The 19,428-nt window shown below is 46.9% G+C and overlaps 1 protein-coding gene across 1 annotated transcript in view; it reads right to left on the bottom strand.

Moving 5' to 3' along the window:
• LOC142258960 (uncharacterized) overlaps window positions 1-19,428 on the bottom strand; it is a 155,909-nt gene that overhangs the window by 116,200 nt on the left and 20,281 nt on the right. The window contains 1 exon segment of the mRNA XM_075331509.1: window positions 7,739-9,523. Within this exon segment, the coding sequence (XP_075187624.1) occupies window positions 7,739-9,523 (1,785 nt within the window).

The following is a 19,428-nucleotide window of genomic DNA, read 5'->3' as shown; positions in this document are numbered from 1 at the left end:
TTATTATTTATTATTATAGCGCCATTTATTCCATGGCGCTTTACAAGTAAAAGAGGGTATACGTACAACAATCATTAACAGTACAAGACAGACTGGTATAGGAGGAGAGAGGACCCTGTCCGCGAGGGCTCACAGTCTACAGGATTATAATATATCGAGCACTATAGGGCTGCATCATAACATATGGAAAACAGCAGGGTGAATTATAATACATGAGGACTGTGTGGTGCAGTATAACATATGGAGGACTATGGGTGCAGTATGATACATGAAGGACTATGGGATGCATATAATACATGGGGGACTATGGGGCTGCATTATAATATCTGGGGGACTATGGGGTGCAGTATAACATATGGAGGACTATGGGGTGCATTCAAATATATTAAGGATTATGTGGGACCCATTATACTATATGGAATGGTATGTGGGGGGCTATTATAGTACTTGGAGTGCTATATACGAGGGAGGACAAAGATACAAGCATGGGATGAGGTTTTGAGGCTCTTTCCCTCAGCACCCAGGTTTCCCATGCTCTGATATGGGGAAAGCTGGGTATCTGAGGCAAAATGTATAGCAGAGCATGGGAAGGTGGATGCTGAGGACAAGATATCAGAACATAGGAAAGCTGGGTGCTGATAAAAAGGAATTTCAGATCATGGGAAACCTGGGTGCTGAAGGAAAAGAGCCCAGTATCAGCCACACTATCCTGTACCCCGAATGTCAGCGTTATTATCCCATACCCCAAGTGTTGGTGTATGGTTGGGGGTGCGAGGTACAAACTTTGCATCGGGGCCCATCAAACTCTTGCTTAAAGAACTTGGACTGCGGTCAGACTTGATGTGAGCCCAATATCTAATTCATGGAGAACGTCTGGCGAAATTTCTGGATTTTATCAAGTGCCGCTATCGAAATATGCGGAAAATTATGCTCCTGCTATTATGTGTAAATGGAAAGGAACATTTGGTCGTTACTGACACACAAGGATCCCTGAAAAGCTTAGATCTGTATCCCCAGTGGACATTGTAGACTGTCAGATCTATAAATCATCTATAAGAGATATATGACCCTCTGTTCCTCCACAAGGTCGGCCATACGTACAGAGGACAAAGGTGGGAAGTGCTGAGCGGAAGCTGCCAGATCTTATACACAGGCTGCGGAGTATAAATACTTTTTTGGAGTAAAGTTATTACGATTGTAAAATCCTAATCAGCAGGTTAGACACCAAGTTTTTACATAAGGGAATATAGAAGAACTGACACTGGAAACAAGTGGGAAATCTGCGGTAGGACGATTATTGGTTCTTACACATAAATTGATAACATTTAGATGGATTGAGTAAAATAGAAACTGCCTAAATATGAGGAGCTTGTCTGATCTATAAGTCAATGTATAAAGAACTATGGAGACAGCACTACTCTTCTGTATAACATATGTGATGTCGCTGTAGCCCTAATATTTCTGTACATGACGTCTCTGTATAGATAAACCTACACCAGCATTCCGGATTGGGAAAAGGTGGAAGGGGAGGGGGAGGGGCATTTTATTATCATTTCTCTTAAAAAAAAAATAGAATGATCTAAATAGGAAAAAAAGACTATATTACGTACCGGTAATGGGATTTTCCTGAGTCCACGACAGCACCCACGAGAGAGGGATCCGCCCCCTTCAGGACAGGAAACCTACAGATAAAAAGGGGCGGTCCCCCTCCCTCATCAGTTGGTTGCAGAGACCGGGAGAGGAACCGCCAAAGAATTAGGAAATAACACAGACCAATCCCAGGACACCGAAGCGTGAGAAAAAACAAACAAAGAAAGGGCAGGGGTGTAAAGGGTGCTGTCGTGGACTCAGGAAAATCCCATTACCGGTACGTAATATAGTCTTTTCCTTTCGTCACGACAGCACCCACGAGAGACTTAGAGAGAAGACACACTAAGGGCGGGATAACCACGGGAAGAGCCAAGCTGCCAAACGGAAGGTTAGTGGAAGAACCAAAGGCCAGCCGGCAGAGCCCGGAAAAGTGGAAGAAGACCAGGTCACAGCCTTACAAAACCGTCGAGGAGACATCCGCCACAGTCACCAAGTAGGAGGCCACCTCGCAGGAGAACGATCCGTCACCGAGGAGGACAGGAGAACAGGCAGGACCACAGACGCGAGGGAAACAGTAGTCCACAGCCATCGGGGCAAGGGACAGCACGACACCAGAGGAGCACAGCCGGAACCCTGAAAGACAAAAAACAAAAGACCCATCCAGCCGCCAAGGGGCCGCCGAGCGACCCAGAAGGGGGGGTGGGGACAGCGCCCCCCCAATCAAGGACGCGAAAAGAAGGAAGGGAGAAAGAGCACATGACAGAGAGGGGCTAGAAGGGCGCAAAGGGTAGGGCGCCCAACACCAGAGCAAGACCCCAGGGAGGAGAGCCGGTAGACGGACCGGCTGGCAGCGGCCCCCAGCCGGAAGGAAGCGCACAACCCCTCAGAACCCGCAAGACGGGATGTAAACAGGGCGCCCAGGGCAGAAACAGTCACCCGGAGGGGACCGACCGAGAGACCCATAACCCTTCCTGACAGGAGAACGGCAGAACAGAGGACAACGGAAGACAGCAGATGAGGAGGGAGGAAGGGAGGGCAGGATGAGCATCCACAGCCGACCACAAGGTTGGGTGCGGACTGGCGGCCTACAACGCAGCAAGGACGGGAAGGCAGCAATGCCCCGACAAAAAACACACCGGCAAGGGGAGTCCTGTGACGCGGGGGGAAGGAAGGGACTCCGTGACAGGAGGGCTGGCCGGGACGGAAGAACCTAGGGGCGCCCGAACAAGCACGGCACCCAGGAGAGAGAACCAGGGACGGCAGGGCCAGATGGGAGCAGCAAGGAACACCAGAAGCGAAGCAAGAAGCCCAAGGCGCCAGGCCCGACACAAGGCCAAGGAGGCGCAAGGCGGCAGAGGCGGAAGACCAGAACACAGGCCCCCGCGGTCCAAAGGCCAAGAGGCACAGAGGCCAAGAGGCCCAGAGGCCAAGAGGCCCAGAGGCACAGAGGCCCAGAGGCACAGAGGGCCAGACGCACAGAGGGCCAGACGCACAGAGGGCCAGACGCACAGAAGCCCAGAGGCACAGAAGCCCAGAGGCACAGAAGCCCAGAGGCCCAGACGGCCAGAGGCCAGGAGGCCAAGAGGCCCAGAGGCCCAGCTGCAGGAGACGCAGAGGCCTAGAGGCACAGAGGCCAAGAGACACAGAGGCCAAGCGGTACAGAGGCCAAGAGGCACAGAGGGCAGAAGGCACAGAGGGCAGGAGGCCAGGAAACACAGAGGGCAGGAGGCCAGGAAACACAGAGGGCAGGAGGCACAGAGGCCCGAGGCCAGGAGGCACAGAAGCAGGAGGCCAGGAGGCACAGAGGCACAGAGCCCGGAGGCCCAAGGCCGGGAGGTCCAGAGGCCAGGAAGCCACAGAGGTCAAGAAGCCACAGAGGCCACAAAGGCCAGGAGGCCCAGAGACCAGGAAGGCCGGAGGCAAGGAAGCACAGAGGCCAGGAGGCCCGGAAGCACAGAGGCCAGGAAGCACAAGACCCGGAAGCACAGAGGCCGGAGACAAGAGACCAGGAGGCAACAGAGGCACGCGGCCATGAAGCACAAGGCACAGAGGCCCGAGGCCAGGAGGCACCGAGGCAGGAGGCACCGAGGCCAGGAGGCACCAAGGCCAGGAGGGAGAGAAGCCCAAGGCCAGGAGGCACAGAGGCCCGAGGCCAGGAGGCACAGAGGCCCGAGGCCAGGAGGCACAGAGGCCCCAGGCCCGGAGGCACAGAGGGACAGAGGCACGAGGCCAGGAAGCACAAGGCCAGGAATCACGAGGCCCGGAGCACGAGGCCAAGAAGCACGAGGCCAAGAAGCACGAGGCCAAGAAGCACAAGGCCAGGAATCACGAGGCCCGGAGCACGAGGCCAAGAAGCACGAGGCCAAGAAGCACGAGGCCAGGAAGCACGAGACCAAGAAGCACGAGGCCAAGAAGCACGAGGCCAGGAGGCACAGAGGACCGAGGCCCCGAGGCACAGAGGACCGAGGCCCCGAAGCACAGAAGCCCGGATGTACCGAGGCCAAGCGGCACAGAGGCCAAGCGGCAGAGGCCAAGCGGCACAGAGGCCAAGCGGCACAGAGGCCAAGCGGCACAGAGGTCAAGCGGCACAGAGGCCAACAGGCACAGAGGCCAACAGGCACAGAGGCCAACCGGCACAGAGGCCACAGAAGCCCGGAGGCCCAGAGGCCACAGAAGCCAGGAGGCCCATAGGCCACAGAAGCCAGGAGGCCCAGGAGGCCACAGAAGCCAGGAAGCCAGGAGGCCAGAGGCCACAGAAGCCCAGAGGCCACAGAAGCCAAGAGGCCCAGAGGGCACAGAAGCCAAGAGGCCCCGAAGCCACAGAAGCCACAGAAGCCCAGAGGCCACAGAAGCCAAAAAGGCCCAGAGACCACAGAAGCCAGGGGGTCCGGAGGCCACAGAAGCCAAGAGGCCCGAAGGCCACAGAAGCCAAGAGGCCCGGAGGCCACAGAAGCTAAGAGGCCCGGAGGCCACAGAAGGCAAGCGGCCCGGAGGCCACAGAGGCCAGGAGGACACAGAAGCCAGGAGGACACAGAGGCCAGGAGGACACAGAGGCCAGGAGTCCACAGGGGCCAGGAGTCCACAGAGGCCCAGAGGCCACAGAGGCCAGGAGTCCACAGGGGCCAGAAGGCCACAGGGGCCAGGTTCCACCGAGGCCAGGCCACAGGGGCCAGGAGTCCACAGGGGCCCAGGAGCTCAGAGGCAGGAGGGCACAGAGGCCACCGAGCACAGACCAAGAGGGCACCCCAGCGCACACCCCAGTGCAGACACCACCAGGATGCCTGCCACAGCACAGCATGAGGGACGCTGACGGCAGAGGGACCGTCCCAGAAGGGGACTAACCCCGGACAGAAGGGCAGGGGGAAGGGCTGGCAGAGATCCACAGCCGAGCCCCCCCGATCCGCAGAAGCAGGAGCACAGCCGGGCCACCGTCGCGGAGACAGAACGCGGACGCGGCAGGCCCAGGACACCCCTTCCCGCGTGCACACGCCGTGCAGCGGTGAAGACGCAGGCACGCGTCAGGGAGAGGCTCCGGCCCGACCGCCATAGCAACTCACCAGCACCGCAGCGTCCGGCCAGGATGGAGGGGACCACGGGCTTCACCAGGAACCTTCCCGGCCGCTCCCCCGGAAGCGCTCCTGCATACTTCCGGGTCACTGCAGCAGGGAGCGTGCGCTGACGCGGCAGGGCCCCCCCCGCCGCGCACACGTACCGGTAGAAGCACGCTCTGCTGCAGGCGTCATATCCCTGGAGGCAAAGCCGGACCAGGAGAAAGAGACGAGGTGCACCGGAGGACGGAGTCCACAAGGGGAGCTCCACCGACCGTGCTTCCGGATCCTGAGCTCCGCCGTTCCCTTGGAGACCGCACGGACTCAACTGGACCCAGGAACTGTAGGTTCCGATCCCTGCAGGACAGGAAACCAACTGATGAGGGAGGGGGACCGCCCCTTTTTATCTGTAGGTTTCCTGTCCTGAAGGGGGCGGATCCCTCTCTCGTGGGTGCTGTCGTGACGAAAGGAAAAGAATACTTCTTTTCCCCATTTTTGTTGTGTGCTCAAAGCTAAATTTGGAATTTAAAAAAGTATTTAAAATAATAGAAAATGTAATCAAGGACCTCGTGTGGAGAAGTAAATAGCCGAGGAAAGGAAGGAAAAGAACGAGGAGTTCATATTGTGTTAAAAAGGCCAAGAGTATAGGGTTAAATTGTTAAGTCAGGCCTTACAGAGGAATAATGGATATACTTTTGGAACAATTAACAAACAGTTAAAGCTTTGTTAGTGAGAAATTGCAGTAATAAGAGTATTGTATCCAAGACATTTACTGCCATAATGAGGAACAGGTTGGGCGACCTCTGCTCCAGCAAAAAGAAATGAAGGAAGAAGAAATGAAGAACATTAGTTTAGATACTCAGACTTTATTGGAAAAAATGTTTTGAGTGACAGGTTATTGGGACAATTTAGTAAGTATTTATAATCAAAGCCCCCTTAGAGCAGGGGTCTCAAACTCATAGAAAAAAAAAATGAGAGGGGACGAATACTTTGCAGGTCAAAGTGACATTTTTAATTATTCCATGTTTTTGTCTATACACCTTTGGATCACTTTTTTTAACATTTTGCTTGTTTCTTATGACATGACAAACCAGCACTTTTTTGTTTAGTTAAGTTTATATATAAAAAAACATTTTAATGCCAAAAAAAATTTGTGCTCTATTTTGTTTTTTTTTTTTTTACATTTTATCCCCTTCTTGTAATATTGTTTTACAATTAACAACATCATACAGTAATCTTAGCTAACATCTTTTAGTAATGTCCCCCATCCTTGTAGTATTGTGCCCATCCTTGTGCCCTGTAGTATTGATTATTTTTGTGCCCTGTAGTATTGTGTCCATCCTTGTGCCCTGTAGTAATGTGCTCATCCTTGTGCCCTATAGTATTGTGCCCATCCTTATGCCCTGAAGTTTTGTACCCAATAGTATTGTCCATCCTTGTGCCCTTTAGTATTGTGATCATCCTTGTGCCCTATAGTATTGTCCATTCTTGTGCCCTGTAGTATTCCATCCATCCTTGTGCCCTGTAGTATTGTATCCAATCTTGTGCCCTATAGTATTGTGCCCATCCTTGTGCCCTGTAGTAATGTCCCCTATCCTTATAGTATTGTGCCAATACTTGTGCCCAGTAGAATTGTGTCCATCCTTGTGCCCAGTAGTATTGTGTTCATCCTTGTGCCCATCCTTGTAGTATTGTGTCCATCTTTGTGCCCTGTAGTATTGTGCCCATCCTTACGCCCTGTATTGTTCCCATCCTTGTAGTATTGTGCCCATCCTTGTAGTATTGTGTACATCCTTGTGTCCTGTAGTATTGTGTACATCCTTGTGTCCTGTAGCATTGTACCCATCCTTGTAGTATTGTGTCCATCCTTGTGCTCATCCTTGTAGTATTGTGCTCATCCTTGTACCCTGTACTATTGTGCCCATCCTTTAGTAATACACCAAAAAAACCATTCTCCTCACCTTTCCTCACTTCCCTCTTATTAGGCTGTGTGACAATGATCACTGTTGGCAGCGTTTTGGGTGCAGCATATTTCAGCTGCGTCCAAAACGCTGCAATATACAGTACAAGCAAAAAGGATTCTTAAAGGGCCAGCATGCCCTAACCTGGATTAACATCTCAGCCAAGGGCTGAGAGGCACTAGATAGTTAAGGCATCCTCCCTGAGCAATATGGTATAATCTTTGAAACAAGAAGAGGGAGGAGGAATGTTGGGTATTTTTGGGGGAGGGTTACAATACTCTTGTCCATATAGTGAATATATAACAATGTGAAATGTTCAATGTACATGGAATATTACTTTGATTTTTAGAAAACAGACATCTATTAGTAACTGTATATATTATAATACTAATGTAACTTCTAGCAAGCTTTCCCTTTCTAGTTCACTTGCTTTTTTTTTTACACTATCTCTTGTGTTTTCTTGTTCAGTTTGTCAAATATATAGTTTCTTCTCATGTGAATTTTCTTAGTGGTCATCAAATTAAAATTTAAGTAACACATTTGTCATCTTCTAGGTATGATAATGGCTTCTGCCCTTGTGAGTTTTGTGATGTTTAAAAAGATCACATTTGTGTGTAAAATATTTACCTCATTCTAAACATGTCAAGGGTTTCTCCCTTGTGTGAATTCTTTGGTGTTTAGAAAGATTAGATTTTTTGTTAAAACATTTCCCACATTCTGAACATGAATATGGCTTCTCCCCCGTGTGAATTATCTCGTGTTTAACAACACATGTTTTAGATGCAAAACATTTCCCACATTCTAAACATGAGAATGGCTTCTCCCCTGTGTGAGTTCTCTGGTGTATAACAAGATATGATTTCTGTACAAAACTTTTCCCACATTCTAAACATGAAAAAGGCTTCTCCCCTGTGTGAGTTCTCTGGTGCATAACAACATTAGTTTTTGTTCTAAAACATTTCCCACATTCTGAACATGAATATGGCTTCTCCCCCGTGTGAGTTCTCTGGTGTGTAACAAGATCAGGTTTTTTGTTAAAACATTTCCCACATTCTGAACATGAATAAGGCTTCTCCCCCGTGTGAGTTCTTTGATGTGTAACAAAATTTGATTTCTGTGCAAAACATTTCCCACATTCTGAACATGAGAATGGCTTCTCTCCTGTGTGAGTTCTTTGATGTATAACAAAAAGTGATTTGTGTGCAAAACATTTCCCACATTCTGAACATGAATATGGCTTCTCCCCAGTGTGAGTTCTCTGGTGTGTAACAAGAACTGATTTATTGTTAAAACATTTCCCACATTCTGAACATGAATATGGCTTCTCCCCCGTGTGAGTTCTCTGGTGTCTAGCAAGATCAGGTTTTTTGTTAAAACATTTCCCACATTCTGAACATGAAAATGGCTTCTCCCCAATGTGACATCTTTGATGCACAACAAGATCTGATTTTTGAATAAAACGTTTCCCACATTCTGAACATGAGAATGGCTTCTCCCCCATGTGAATTCTCTGGTGTTTAACAAGACATGTTTTAAATGCAAAACATTTCTCACATTCTGAACATGAATATGGCTTCTCCCCAGTGTGAGTTCTCTGGTGTTTAACAAGATCGGATTTATAGTTAAAATATTTCCCACATTCTGAACATGAGAATGGCTTTGCCCCTGTGTGAATTCTCTGGTGTATAACAAGATTTGTTTTAAATGCACAACATTTCCCACATTCTGAACATGAGAATGGCTTCTCCCCTGTGTGAATTCTCTGGTGTATAACAAGATATGTTTTAAATGCAAAACATTTCCCACATTCTGAACATGAGAATGGCTTCTCCCCTGTGTGAGTTCTCTGGTGTATAACAAGATTTGCTTTTTGTGTAAAATGTTTCCCACATTCTAAACATGAATATGGCTTGTCTCCAGTGTGAATTTTCATATGTGTAACTAAATGTGATTTATGTGCAAAACATTTACTACATTCTGAACATGAATATGGCTTCTCCCCCGTGTGAATTCTCTGGTGTATAACAAGCTCTGATTTTTTGTTAAAACATTTCCCACATTCTGAACATGAATATGCCTTCTCCCCTATGTGATTTCTCTGGTAACTAACAGAGTCTGAAGAAAATTGTTTCTCCCCTGTGTGCATTTTTTTATGGATTTTTCGATATTCTGAAGTTGAAAATGGCTTCTTTGAAATATGAGCATTTTGATTTTTAATGCCTCTTTTGTTTCTGTTAATAGTATGTGATGAATCAAAAGGTAAGACTTGTTTAAAAGAATCAGATGATAGATCTTTGCTGTGAAGGGATGATGGTATATCTTGAATAGTGGGATTTGCTTCAGTTATATCTTGTGGCATATTAGGGTCATCTGATTTAAAAACTGAAGATGTCAGTTGTGCCTCTAATCTCCTGGTGTAGTCATCTGCCAAGAATAAAAATAATTTTTAATAATATATACAAATTTAAGGATATAATTTATAAAATAGCTTGTAACACCGTAACCAGCATTCCCTTACTGTCCTGCCCCCTTTCCTAGGTAGAGACACCGGCACACTTACTATCCCGGCTGCTTATAATGGTTTCCATGTCCCCGCTGCCATCTCCCAGGGCCTGCGCACACCAAGCAGGTCTCCTGTGAGTTTGCACAAATGTATTCTTAAAGGGCTAGCGTACCATAACCTGGAACAGCATCTTAGCCTAGGGCTGAGAGGCACCAGATAGTTAAGGCATCCTCCCTCTATGTTAAACCTACATTAGACCTGCATCTTAGTACAAGTATATCAAAGAAGCAAAATAAATCCAAAAACTAATTACATCTTTATTAATATGATACAAAAAACATCATAAATTTATCACATAATCAGAGATGGGTATCAAAACACACACAGTTAAAAAATAACCCCTTAAAAACAGAAAAAATCCTGGAGCAGTGTGGTTATTAGCTATTTCATAAGGGTGGTCAGAAGAGAGAATAATGCAATCAATTAAATATACCAAACATGATACCACAAACTGACAATCTGGCAGTTTTAAAGGCGAACTTATTCACCCATAATGGGGTTTCAATTTTAAAGTGACGATGCCTTAGAGGTACATGATATACAGGAGCATCACTGCAACCTTACACATATATACATAAAATAGTATGGCACAATGTTATTATAGAATTCCCCATATATGCAAAATGCCCACATTCAATTCAATATACCTCCATATATCATCATCATCAATCCTGCAGAGCAGCCAAGAGAAGGGGAACATCAGGCTGCCAGAAGACAATTTGAAAAGTTAGAGACCACTACCTGAAGAACCACACTGCTCAGCACCTCTACGCGTGTTTCACACTCGCTTCGTCAGGAGGTGCTGTGACAGGGGAATGGTCACCATTATATAGCGCTAGACTCACCTGAGGCCCATTAGTGGCGTGCACTGCATGGCGGCGGCCATGCCGCCCACTTCAGCTGGCGTCCCGGAAGGTACGATGCGCATGCGCGCTAATCGCTTTACATCTGGATGATGATCTTATAATGATGACTGCTGATGTAAAATCATTATATACGTCTATTGCACACTCTGATGGGTTAAGGGCTGTTGAATTCTATTTGGGCACTACCTCTCTGGATAGTGATCTTGTTTCTCTCCTGCTCACCCTGCTGAAATTTATCCTCACCCACAACTTCTTCCTGTTTAAGGGGCGCTACTATCTCCAGGAGAGGGGCACTGCCATAGGGGCGTCTTGTGCGCCCTCGCATGCGTGCCTCTTCTTGGGCTATTGGGAGCGCTCCATTCAATATCCTGACAGTGATAATGGTTCAGTCTTGTTGTGGGTAAAGTATATAGATGATGCGTTTGGCAGGGTGGGCAGGAGGAGCTAAAGGGGTTTATGCAGGGGCATAACTACCGCGGTCGTCATTGCAACCAGGCCCGGGAGCTTAGGGGCCCAGCGGCCGCCCGGAAGTTCAGCAGCCAGCTCCTGTCAGTGAGGGAGGAGCTGCGCTGATCTGTCACAAACCACGTGGCGGCTACATGACCGGCTACCGCCGACATCGGCCCCCCCTGCCTGGTGTCAGCGGCGGCAGCGGGGCCCCCTCCCCCGTCACCGCGCACAGTAATGTTGAAGCATAGAGCTGCCGGCGGCACTCTATGCATTATCATTCCCCTCCCCCCCTGTGCCTGCACGGTGACGTCACTCCTGTGCGACTGCTGTACTCAGTGTGCAGAGCGCACAGAGCGCAGGACGGGAGGATGCCGACCGGAGCACCGGGAGAACGAGAAGGGGGGAGGACGAGCAGCGGTGGAAGAGGAGGGCGGTCAGGACACAACAGCGGCTGGGGAATGAGGGGAGCAGTGAGGACGAGCAGCGGCTGGGGAATGAGGGGAGCAGTGAGGACGAGAAGCAGTGGCATGAGGAGATGTGAAGACAGAGCAGGAAGAGAAAGGGTGAGTACTTATATATATATATAAATTAGTGAATACACGGTGGCCAGAGGCCTGAGGAGGCTCATTATACATGGAGGCCTGGAGAGGCTGTCTGCATTAGTATACATGGAGGCCTGGAGAGGCTGTCTGCATTAGTTTACATGGAGGCCTGGAGAGGCCGTCTGCATTAGTATACATGGAGGCCTGGAGAGGCCGTCTGCATTAGTATACATGGAGGCCTGGAGAGGCCGTCTGCATTAGTATACATGGAGGCCTGGAGAGGCCGTCTGCATTAGTATACATGGAGGCCTGGAGAGGCCGTCTGCATTAGTATACATGGAGGCCTGGAGAGGCCGTCTGCATTAGTATACATGGAGGCCTGGAGAGGCCGTCTGCATTAGTATACATGGAGGCCTGGAGAGGCTGTCTGCATTAGTATACATGGAGGCCTGGAGAGGCTGGCTGCATTAGTATACATGGAGGCCTGGAGAGGCTGGCTGCATTATTATACATGGAGGCCTGGAGAGGCTGGCTGCATTAGTATACATAGAGGCCTGGAGAGGCTGGCTGCTACATTACACATGGAGGCCTAGAGAGGCTGGCTGCATTAGTATACATGGAGGCCTGGAGAGGCAGGCTGCATTAGTATACATGGAGGCCTGGAGAGGCTGGCTGCATTAGTATACATGGAGGCCTGGAGAGGCAGGCTGCATTAGTATACATGGAGGCCTGGAGAGGCAGGCTGCATTAGTATACATGGAGGCCTGGAGAGGCTGGCTGCATTAGTATACATGGTGGCCTGGAGAGGCTGGCTGCATTAGTATACATGGAGGCCTGGAGAGGCTGGCTGCATTAGTATACATGGAGGCCTGGAGAAGTTGGCTGCATTAGTATACATGGAGGCCTGGAGAGGCTGGCTGCATTAGTATACATGGAGGCCTGGAGAGGCTGGCTGCTACATTATACATGGAGGACTGGAGAGGCTGGCTGCATTAGTATACATGGAGGCCTGGAGAGGCTGGCTGCATAAGTATACATGGAGGCCTGGAGAGGCTGGCTGCATTAGTATACATCGAGAGAGGCTGGCTGCATTATTATACATGGAGGCCTTGAGAGGCTGGCTGCTATATTATACATGGAGGCCTGGGAAGGCTAGCTGGTATATTATACATGGAGGCCTGGAGAGGCTGGCTGCTATATTATACATGGAGGCCTGGGGAGGCTAGCTGGTATATTATACATGGAGGCCTGGAGAGGTTGGCTGCATTATCATATGTGGAGGCCTGGGGGGGCTGCATAATAAACATGAAGGACACCTTATACATGGACTATAGGGGTGTATTATACATAGAGGTCTATGAGGCTGCATTATACTGGAGGTCTATAGGGCTGCATTATACATGGAGGTCTATAGGGCTGCATAATACAAAATGAAGGACACCTTTTACGTGGAATAAAGGGGTGCATTATACATGGAGGAGTATGGGGCTGCATAATACAATGTGAAGTTTTATGGGGTTGCGTTATAATACATATAGGTCTATGGGGGATACATTATAATATATGGAGGACTATGGAGCCTACCTTATACATGGACTATGGGGGTGCATTATAAAACACGGAGGACTATGTGGTGCAGTATAATATATGGAGTACTATGGGATGAATTATAATACATGGAGAACTATGGGAAATGCATTATAATAGATGGAGGACTATGGAGCTGCATTCTAATATGAAGGGTTATGTGGGACCCTTTATATTATATGGAGGGCTTTGCGGGGGCCATTATTGTATTTAGAGAACTTTATACAAGGGGGACAAAGATACAATCAGGGGATAGGAACGTTTTGTGCTGAGTGAAAAAGGCTCTTTCCCTCAGCACCCAGCTTTCCCATGCTCTGCTATACATCTCTCAGCACTCAGCTTTCTCATGCTCTGATATGGGAAAGCTGGGTGCTGATAGAGGGATTTCAGGGTGCTGTGGGCGAGAGCCAAGTGTCAGCGTCATTATCCTGTACCCCAAGTGTCAGTGTCATTATCCCCTACCCCAAGTGTCGGTGTATGTGGAGGGGGGGAGCAGGTCTGAACTTTGCACCGGGGCCCATCCAACTCTAGTTACGCCACTGGGTTTATGTGCTCATTGAATGTAAATGATTCTAATATAAAACTAACTTATTACAGCACTGACTCAACAGAGTTTCTGGACATCAGAATAAAGAAGGGAGCGGATGGTTCCGTTGTGACGGATATCGTTAGAAAAGGAACAGCTGTAAACTCCCTTCTTAGTGCAAAATCATCTCATCCACCACAAGTTATAAATTCTATACCAACAGGTCAGTTTTTAAGAGCCCGCAGGGTATGGTCAGACATTGAGTTATTTGAGGGGCAGGCGAAGGATCTTAAGAGACGGTTTAAGTCCCGCCACTATAGTGATAGGTTGATTCAATCTGGCTATGAGAGGGCAAGAAATACCCCGACGGATAACTTGCTTAAATCTAACATCAAAAAATAGGATAATCAAGTCAGATTTATTACGGCCTATCATTCTCAGTGGAGGAAAATGAATGAAGTTGTTGCACGCTATTGGCCGATACTCCTATCTGATGGTGATCTAGCAAAAGTCAATTCGGATAAACCATCAATAACACCACAAAGGTCAAGGACCCTTAGGGACATGATAGTGAGAAGTCACCATGTCCCACCCCCCTCTACGTTTCTGGGTGTGTCAAAAGGACCCAGATGGGGTTCATATTCTTTTGGAGACTGTGGGGCTTGTTCCCAAATGGAAAGGTTTCATAGTTTCATAGTTTTTAAGGTTGAAGGGAAACTCTAAGGGGTACTTTGCACACTACAACATCGCAGGTGCGATGTCGTTGGGGTCAAATTGAAAGTGACGCACTTCCGGCATCGCAGGCGACATCGTAGTGTGTAAAGCCTAGATGATACGATTAACGAGCGCAAAAGCGTCGTAATCGTATCATCGGTGTAGCGTCGGCGTAATCCATAATTACGCTGACGCGATGGTCCGATGTTGTTCCTCGCTCCTGCGGCAGCACACATCACTGTGTGTGAAGCCGCAGGAGCGAGGAATATCTCCTACCGGTGTCACCGCGGCTCCCGTAGGATATGCGGAAGGGAGAAGGTGGGTGGGATGTTTTCATCCCGCTCATCTCCGCCCCTCCTGGCCGCCTGCCGTCGCAGTGACGCCGTACGATCCACCCCCTTAATAAGGAGGCGGGTCGCCGGCCAGAGCGACATCCCAGGACAGGTGAGTCCATGTGAAGCTGCCGTAGCGATAATATTCGCTACGGCAGCTATCACGAGGATATCGCAGCTGCGACGGGGGCGGGGACTATCACACTCGACATTGCATCGGCTTGCGATGTCGTAATGTGCAAAGCCCGCCTAAGTGCATCTAGTTCAACCCGTAGCCTAACATGTTGATCCAGAGGAAGGCAAAACAAAAATCAATGTGGCAAACAAGCTCCAATGGGGAAAAAAAATTCCTTCCTGACTCCACATACGGCAATCAGACTAGTTCCCTGGATCAACACCGTCATAAAATCTAATATACATAACTGGTAATATTAAATTTTTCAAGAAAGGCGTCCAGGCTCTGCCTAAATGTTAGTAGTGAATCACTCATTACAACATCATGCGGCAGAGAGTTCCATAGTCTCACTGCTCGTACAGTAAAGAATCCTCGTCTGTGATTATGATTAAACCTTCTTTCCTCAAGACGTAGCGGATGCCCCCGTGTTCCAGTCGCAGGCCTAGGTGTAAAAAGATCTTTGGAAAGGTCTCTGTACTGTCCCCTCATATGTTTATACATTGTGATTAGATCCCCCCTAAGCCTTCGTTTTTCCAAACTAAATAACCCCAAGTTTAATAACCTGTCTTCGTATTGCAGCCCACCCATTCCTCTAATAATCTTGGTCGCTCTTCTCTGCACCCTCTCCAGTTCAGCTATGTCCTTCTTATATATCGGTGACCAGAATTGTACACAGTATTCTAAGTGCGGTCGCACTAGTGACTTGTACAGAGGTAGAACTATATTTTTTTCATGAACACTTATACCTCTTTTAATACATCCCATTATTTTATTAGCCCTGGCAGCAGCTGCCTGACACTGTCCACTAAAGTGAAGTTTACCATCCACCCATACACCCAAGTCTTTTTCTGTGCCTGTTTTACCCAGTGTTCTACAATTAAGTACATAATCATAAATGTTATTTCCTCTACCCAAGTGCATGACCTTACATTTATCTACATTAAACTTCAATTGCCACTTCTCAGCCCAATCTTCCAATTTACATAAATCTCCCTGTAATATAAAATTATCCTCCTCTGTATTGATTACCCTGCAGAGTTTAGTATCATCTGCAAATATTGAAATTCTACTCCGCATGCCCCCAACAAGGTCATTTATAAATATGTTGAAAAGAAGCGGGCCCAATACTGACCCCTGTGGTACCCCACTATGAACTGAGACCCAGTCCGAGTACGTACCATTAACCCCTTAACGACCGCGGGCAGTAAAATTACGTCCTAGCGGTCATAACGTTACTGTCCGCGGTCTGCTTGCAGCAGCATGCTGCGATCGGCACACATCTCAGCTGATTTTCACAGCTGAGATGTGTGCCTGCTAGGCACGAGCAGAATCGTTATCTGCTTGTGCCGTTTAACCCCTTATATGGCGCTGTCAATATGTCACAGCGCCATTATAAGCGCGATCGCGGTAAAACTTTTATACTTACCGCCCGATACCGGAAGTCACGTGACGCGATCACGTGACTTCCGATAGTTGTCATGGTAGCACAGGGTCATGTGATGACTCCTGTACTACACATGACTTGCTTTCACTTTCGCTGTGCCCGCTGCACAGTGAAAAAGACAGTGAGCGTATCTGCTGTTTACAGCTAGGTAGCTGTGATCAGCAGATAGTGCAGAGCGATCGGATTGCTGATCGCAATAGCCCCCTAGGGGGACTAGTAAAATAAAAATAAAAGTTAAAAAAAAGTTTTAAAAAATTAAAAAAACAAAACAAAAAAACCTAAAAGTTCAAATCAGCCCCCATTCGCCCCATTGAAAATTAAAGGGTTAAAAAAATAAAAAATACACACATTTGGTATCGCCGCGTTCAGAAACGCCCGATCTATCAAAATATAAAATCAATTAATCTGATCAGTATACGGCGTAGCGGCAAAAAAATTCCAAACGCCAAAACGTTTTTTTGTCGCCACTACTTTTGCGCAAAATGCAATAAGAGGCGATCAAAACGTAGCATCTGCGCAAAAATGGTACCGTTAAAAACGTCAGCTCGAGACGCAAAAAATAAGCAGTCACTGAGTCATAGATCCCGAAAAATGAGAACGCTACGGGTCACGGAATATGGCGTAAAACGTGCGCCACTTTTTTCGGACAAACTTCCGATTTTTTTTAACCCCTTATATAAAAGTAAACCTATACATGTTTGGTGTCTACAAACTCGCACTGACCTGAGGCATCACACCCACACATCAGTTTTACCATATAGTGAACACAGTGAATAAAAAATCTCAGAAACCATAGTGCTATCGCACTTTTTTTGCAATTTTTCTGCATTTGGAATTTCTTTCCGTTTTCCAGTACACTATATGGTAAAACTGATGGTTTCATTTAAAAGTACAGCTCGTTCCGCAAAAAATGAGCCCTCACATGACCATATTGACTGAAAAATAAAAAAAGTTACGTCTCTCAGAAAAAGAATGGCGAAAAAAAAATACGGAAAGCGAAAAATCGGCCGGTCGTGAAGGGGTTAATAACCACCCTTTGTTTCCTATCACTGAGCCAGTTTTTAACCCAGTTACACATATTTTCCCCTATCCCCATTATTCTCATTTTATGTACCAACCCTTTAGTGTGGCACCGTATCAAAAGCTTTTGAAAAGTCTATATACACAACATCCACTGCATTTCCCTGGTCCAGGCTTGAACTTACGTCTTCATAGAAACTGATCAAATTAGTTTGACAGGATCAATCCCTGAAAAACCCATGTTGATACTCTGTCATAAGGTTATTTTTCTTGAGATACTCCAGTATAGCATCTCTCAAGAAACCCTCAAGGATTTTACCAACCGTAGAGGTTAAAAACTTACTGGCCTATAATTTCCCGGCTCAGTTTTTGTCCCCTTTTTGAATATTGGCACCACATTTGCTATGCGCCAGTCCTGCGGTACCGACCCTGTTATTAAGGAATCTGTGAAGATTAAAAATAATGGTCTATCACAGAACTCAATTCCTGTAGTACTCTGGGGTGTATGCCATCCGGGCCCGGAGATTTGTCAACCTTAGCGATTTCGAGGCGGCGGCGTACTTCCTGCTGGGTTAAGCAGGTAATATTCAAGGGTGAATTTATGGTATCACTGGTCATGTCATCTGCCATGGCATTTTCTTGTATAAAAACCGTAGAAAAAAAGTCATTCAGCAGGTTGGCTTTACCCTCATCCCCCTCCACCAAGACTATTTTTAAAGGGGCCAACACTATCGCTTTTCAGTTTTTTACTGTTTAGGTAGTTAAAAAATATTTTAGGATTATTTTTACTTTCTCTCACAATGAGAGATTACATATTTTATTTAATTTTCTATAATTATATAATAGCTCATCACTACCTACCCTCTTTAATTCTTTTAAGGCTTTCTGTTTTTCTTTTAATACTTCCCTTACAGCTCTATTTAGCCATAGGGGTTTCCTCCTATTTCTAGCATGTTTGTTCCCATAGGGTATATTTTCTGCACAAGCCCTATTCAGGATGCTCATAAATGTCTCCCATTTGTTTTGTGTACTTTTATTACTTAGTACATCATCCCAGTTTATTGCACTAAGATCATCTCTCAACCATTTAAAATTTGCTTTCCTGAAGTTTAGTGTCCTTGTAGCCCCTCTACTATACATCTTACTAACGAATACATGAAAACTTATTATTTTGTGATCACTATTCCCCAAGTAACCCCCAACTTGTATATTTGATATGCGGTCTGGCCTATTGGTTAGTACAAGGTCTAGTAGTGCTCCCCCTCTTGTGGGGTCCTGTACCATTTGTGAAAGGTAATTATCTTTCATTGTTATCAAAAAATCTATTTCCTTTGCTGGAACTGCAAGTTTCTGTAACCTAATTTATATCAGGATAGTTAAAGTCCCCCATAATAATTACGTCTCCGAGACTCGCTGCTTTATCAATTTGCTTGATTCCTCCAATACTAAGTCCTAAAAAATTGTGCATAACATCAATTGTAGGACAACTTTTGTAGTCTACTGGGCAAAGTGTCCTTGTGGACTTATATATGTAGGATTATATGTATATGTATATGTAGGATCTCCTGGGAATTTAGGGTTGGGGTCCTTATCACATTAGGGATATCAAAAAAACGGCAAAGGTTGAGAAACCAGAAGACTTTGAGGCCCTTAACAATATACCTAAACATTTTAGGGAAAAACATAGCTGTAACTGGCGCCTCCTCAAGTTTAGAGGGATAGAGTTTATTTTGGTACAAGGGGAGGTGATCACAGGAGGGTTTTGGACCAGAAGGAGGTAAAGTGGATCACCATGATGGAACCTGTGAAATCACAGGGTTTGAATGATCTGGTGTCTTTTAAGCCTTTCCTGCGATCATCTTCCCTTTAAAATACTAATTGAATTTTGATCTATGTCCTCGTGCGTTTGTTGTACGTTCTCTTGACTAATTCATGTTCTGCACGTTATCTGCTATTTGAGCCCTTGGCCTGAGTGGCCCCCACCAATTCTTCACTCTGTTTGATTTTTATGGTCATTATTTTAATTTTTTATTTTTATTTTATGTTGTCCTATTTTGTACATCGTTTGGTGGGGGCAGCCGTTTAAGAAAAACTACCATATGTGAATATG

Source organism: Anomaloglossus baeobatrachus (genome assembly GCF_048569485.1).
Source record: "Anomaloglossus baeobatrachus isolate aAnoBae1 chromosome 5 unlocalized genomic scaffold, aAnoBae1.hap1 SUPER_5_unloc_2, whole genome shotgun sequence".
Taxonomy (NCBI): domain Eukaryota; kingdom Metazoa; phylum Chordata; class Amphibia; order Anura; family Aromobatidae; genus Anomaloglossus; species Anomaloglossus baeobatrachus.
This window is presented reverse-complemented; position numbering and strand designations above follow the sequence as displayed.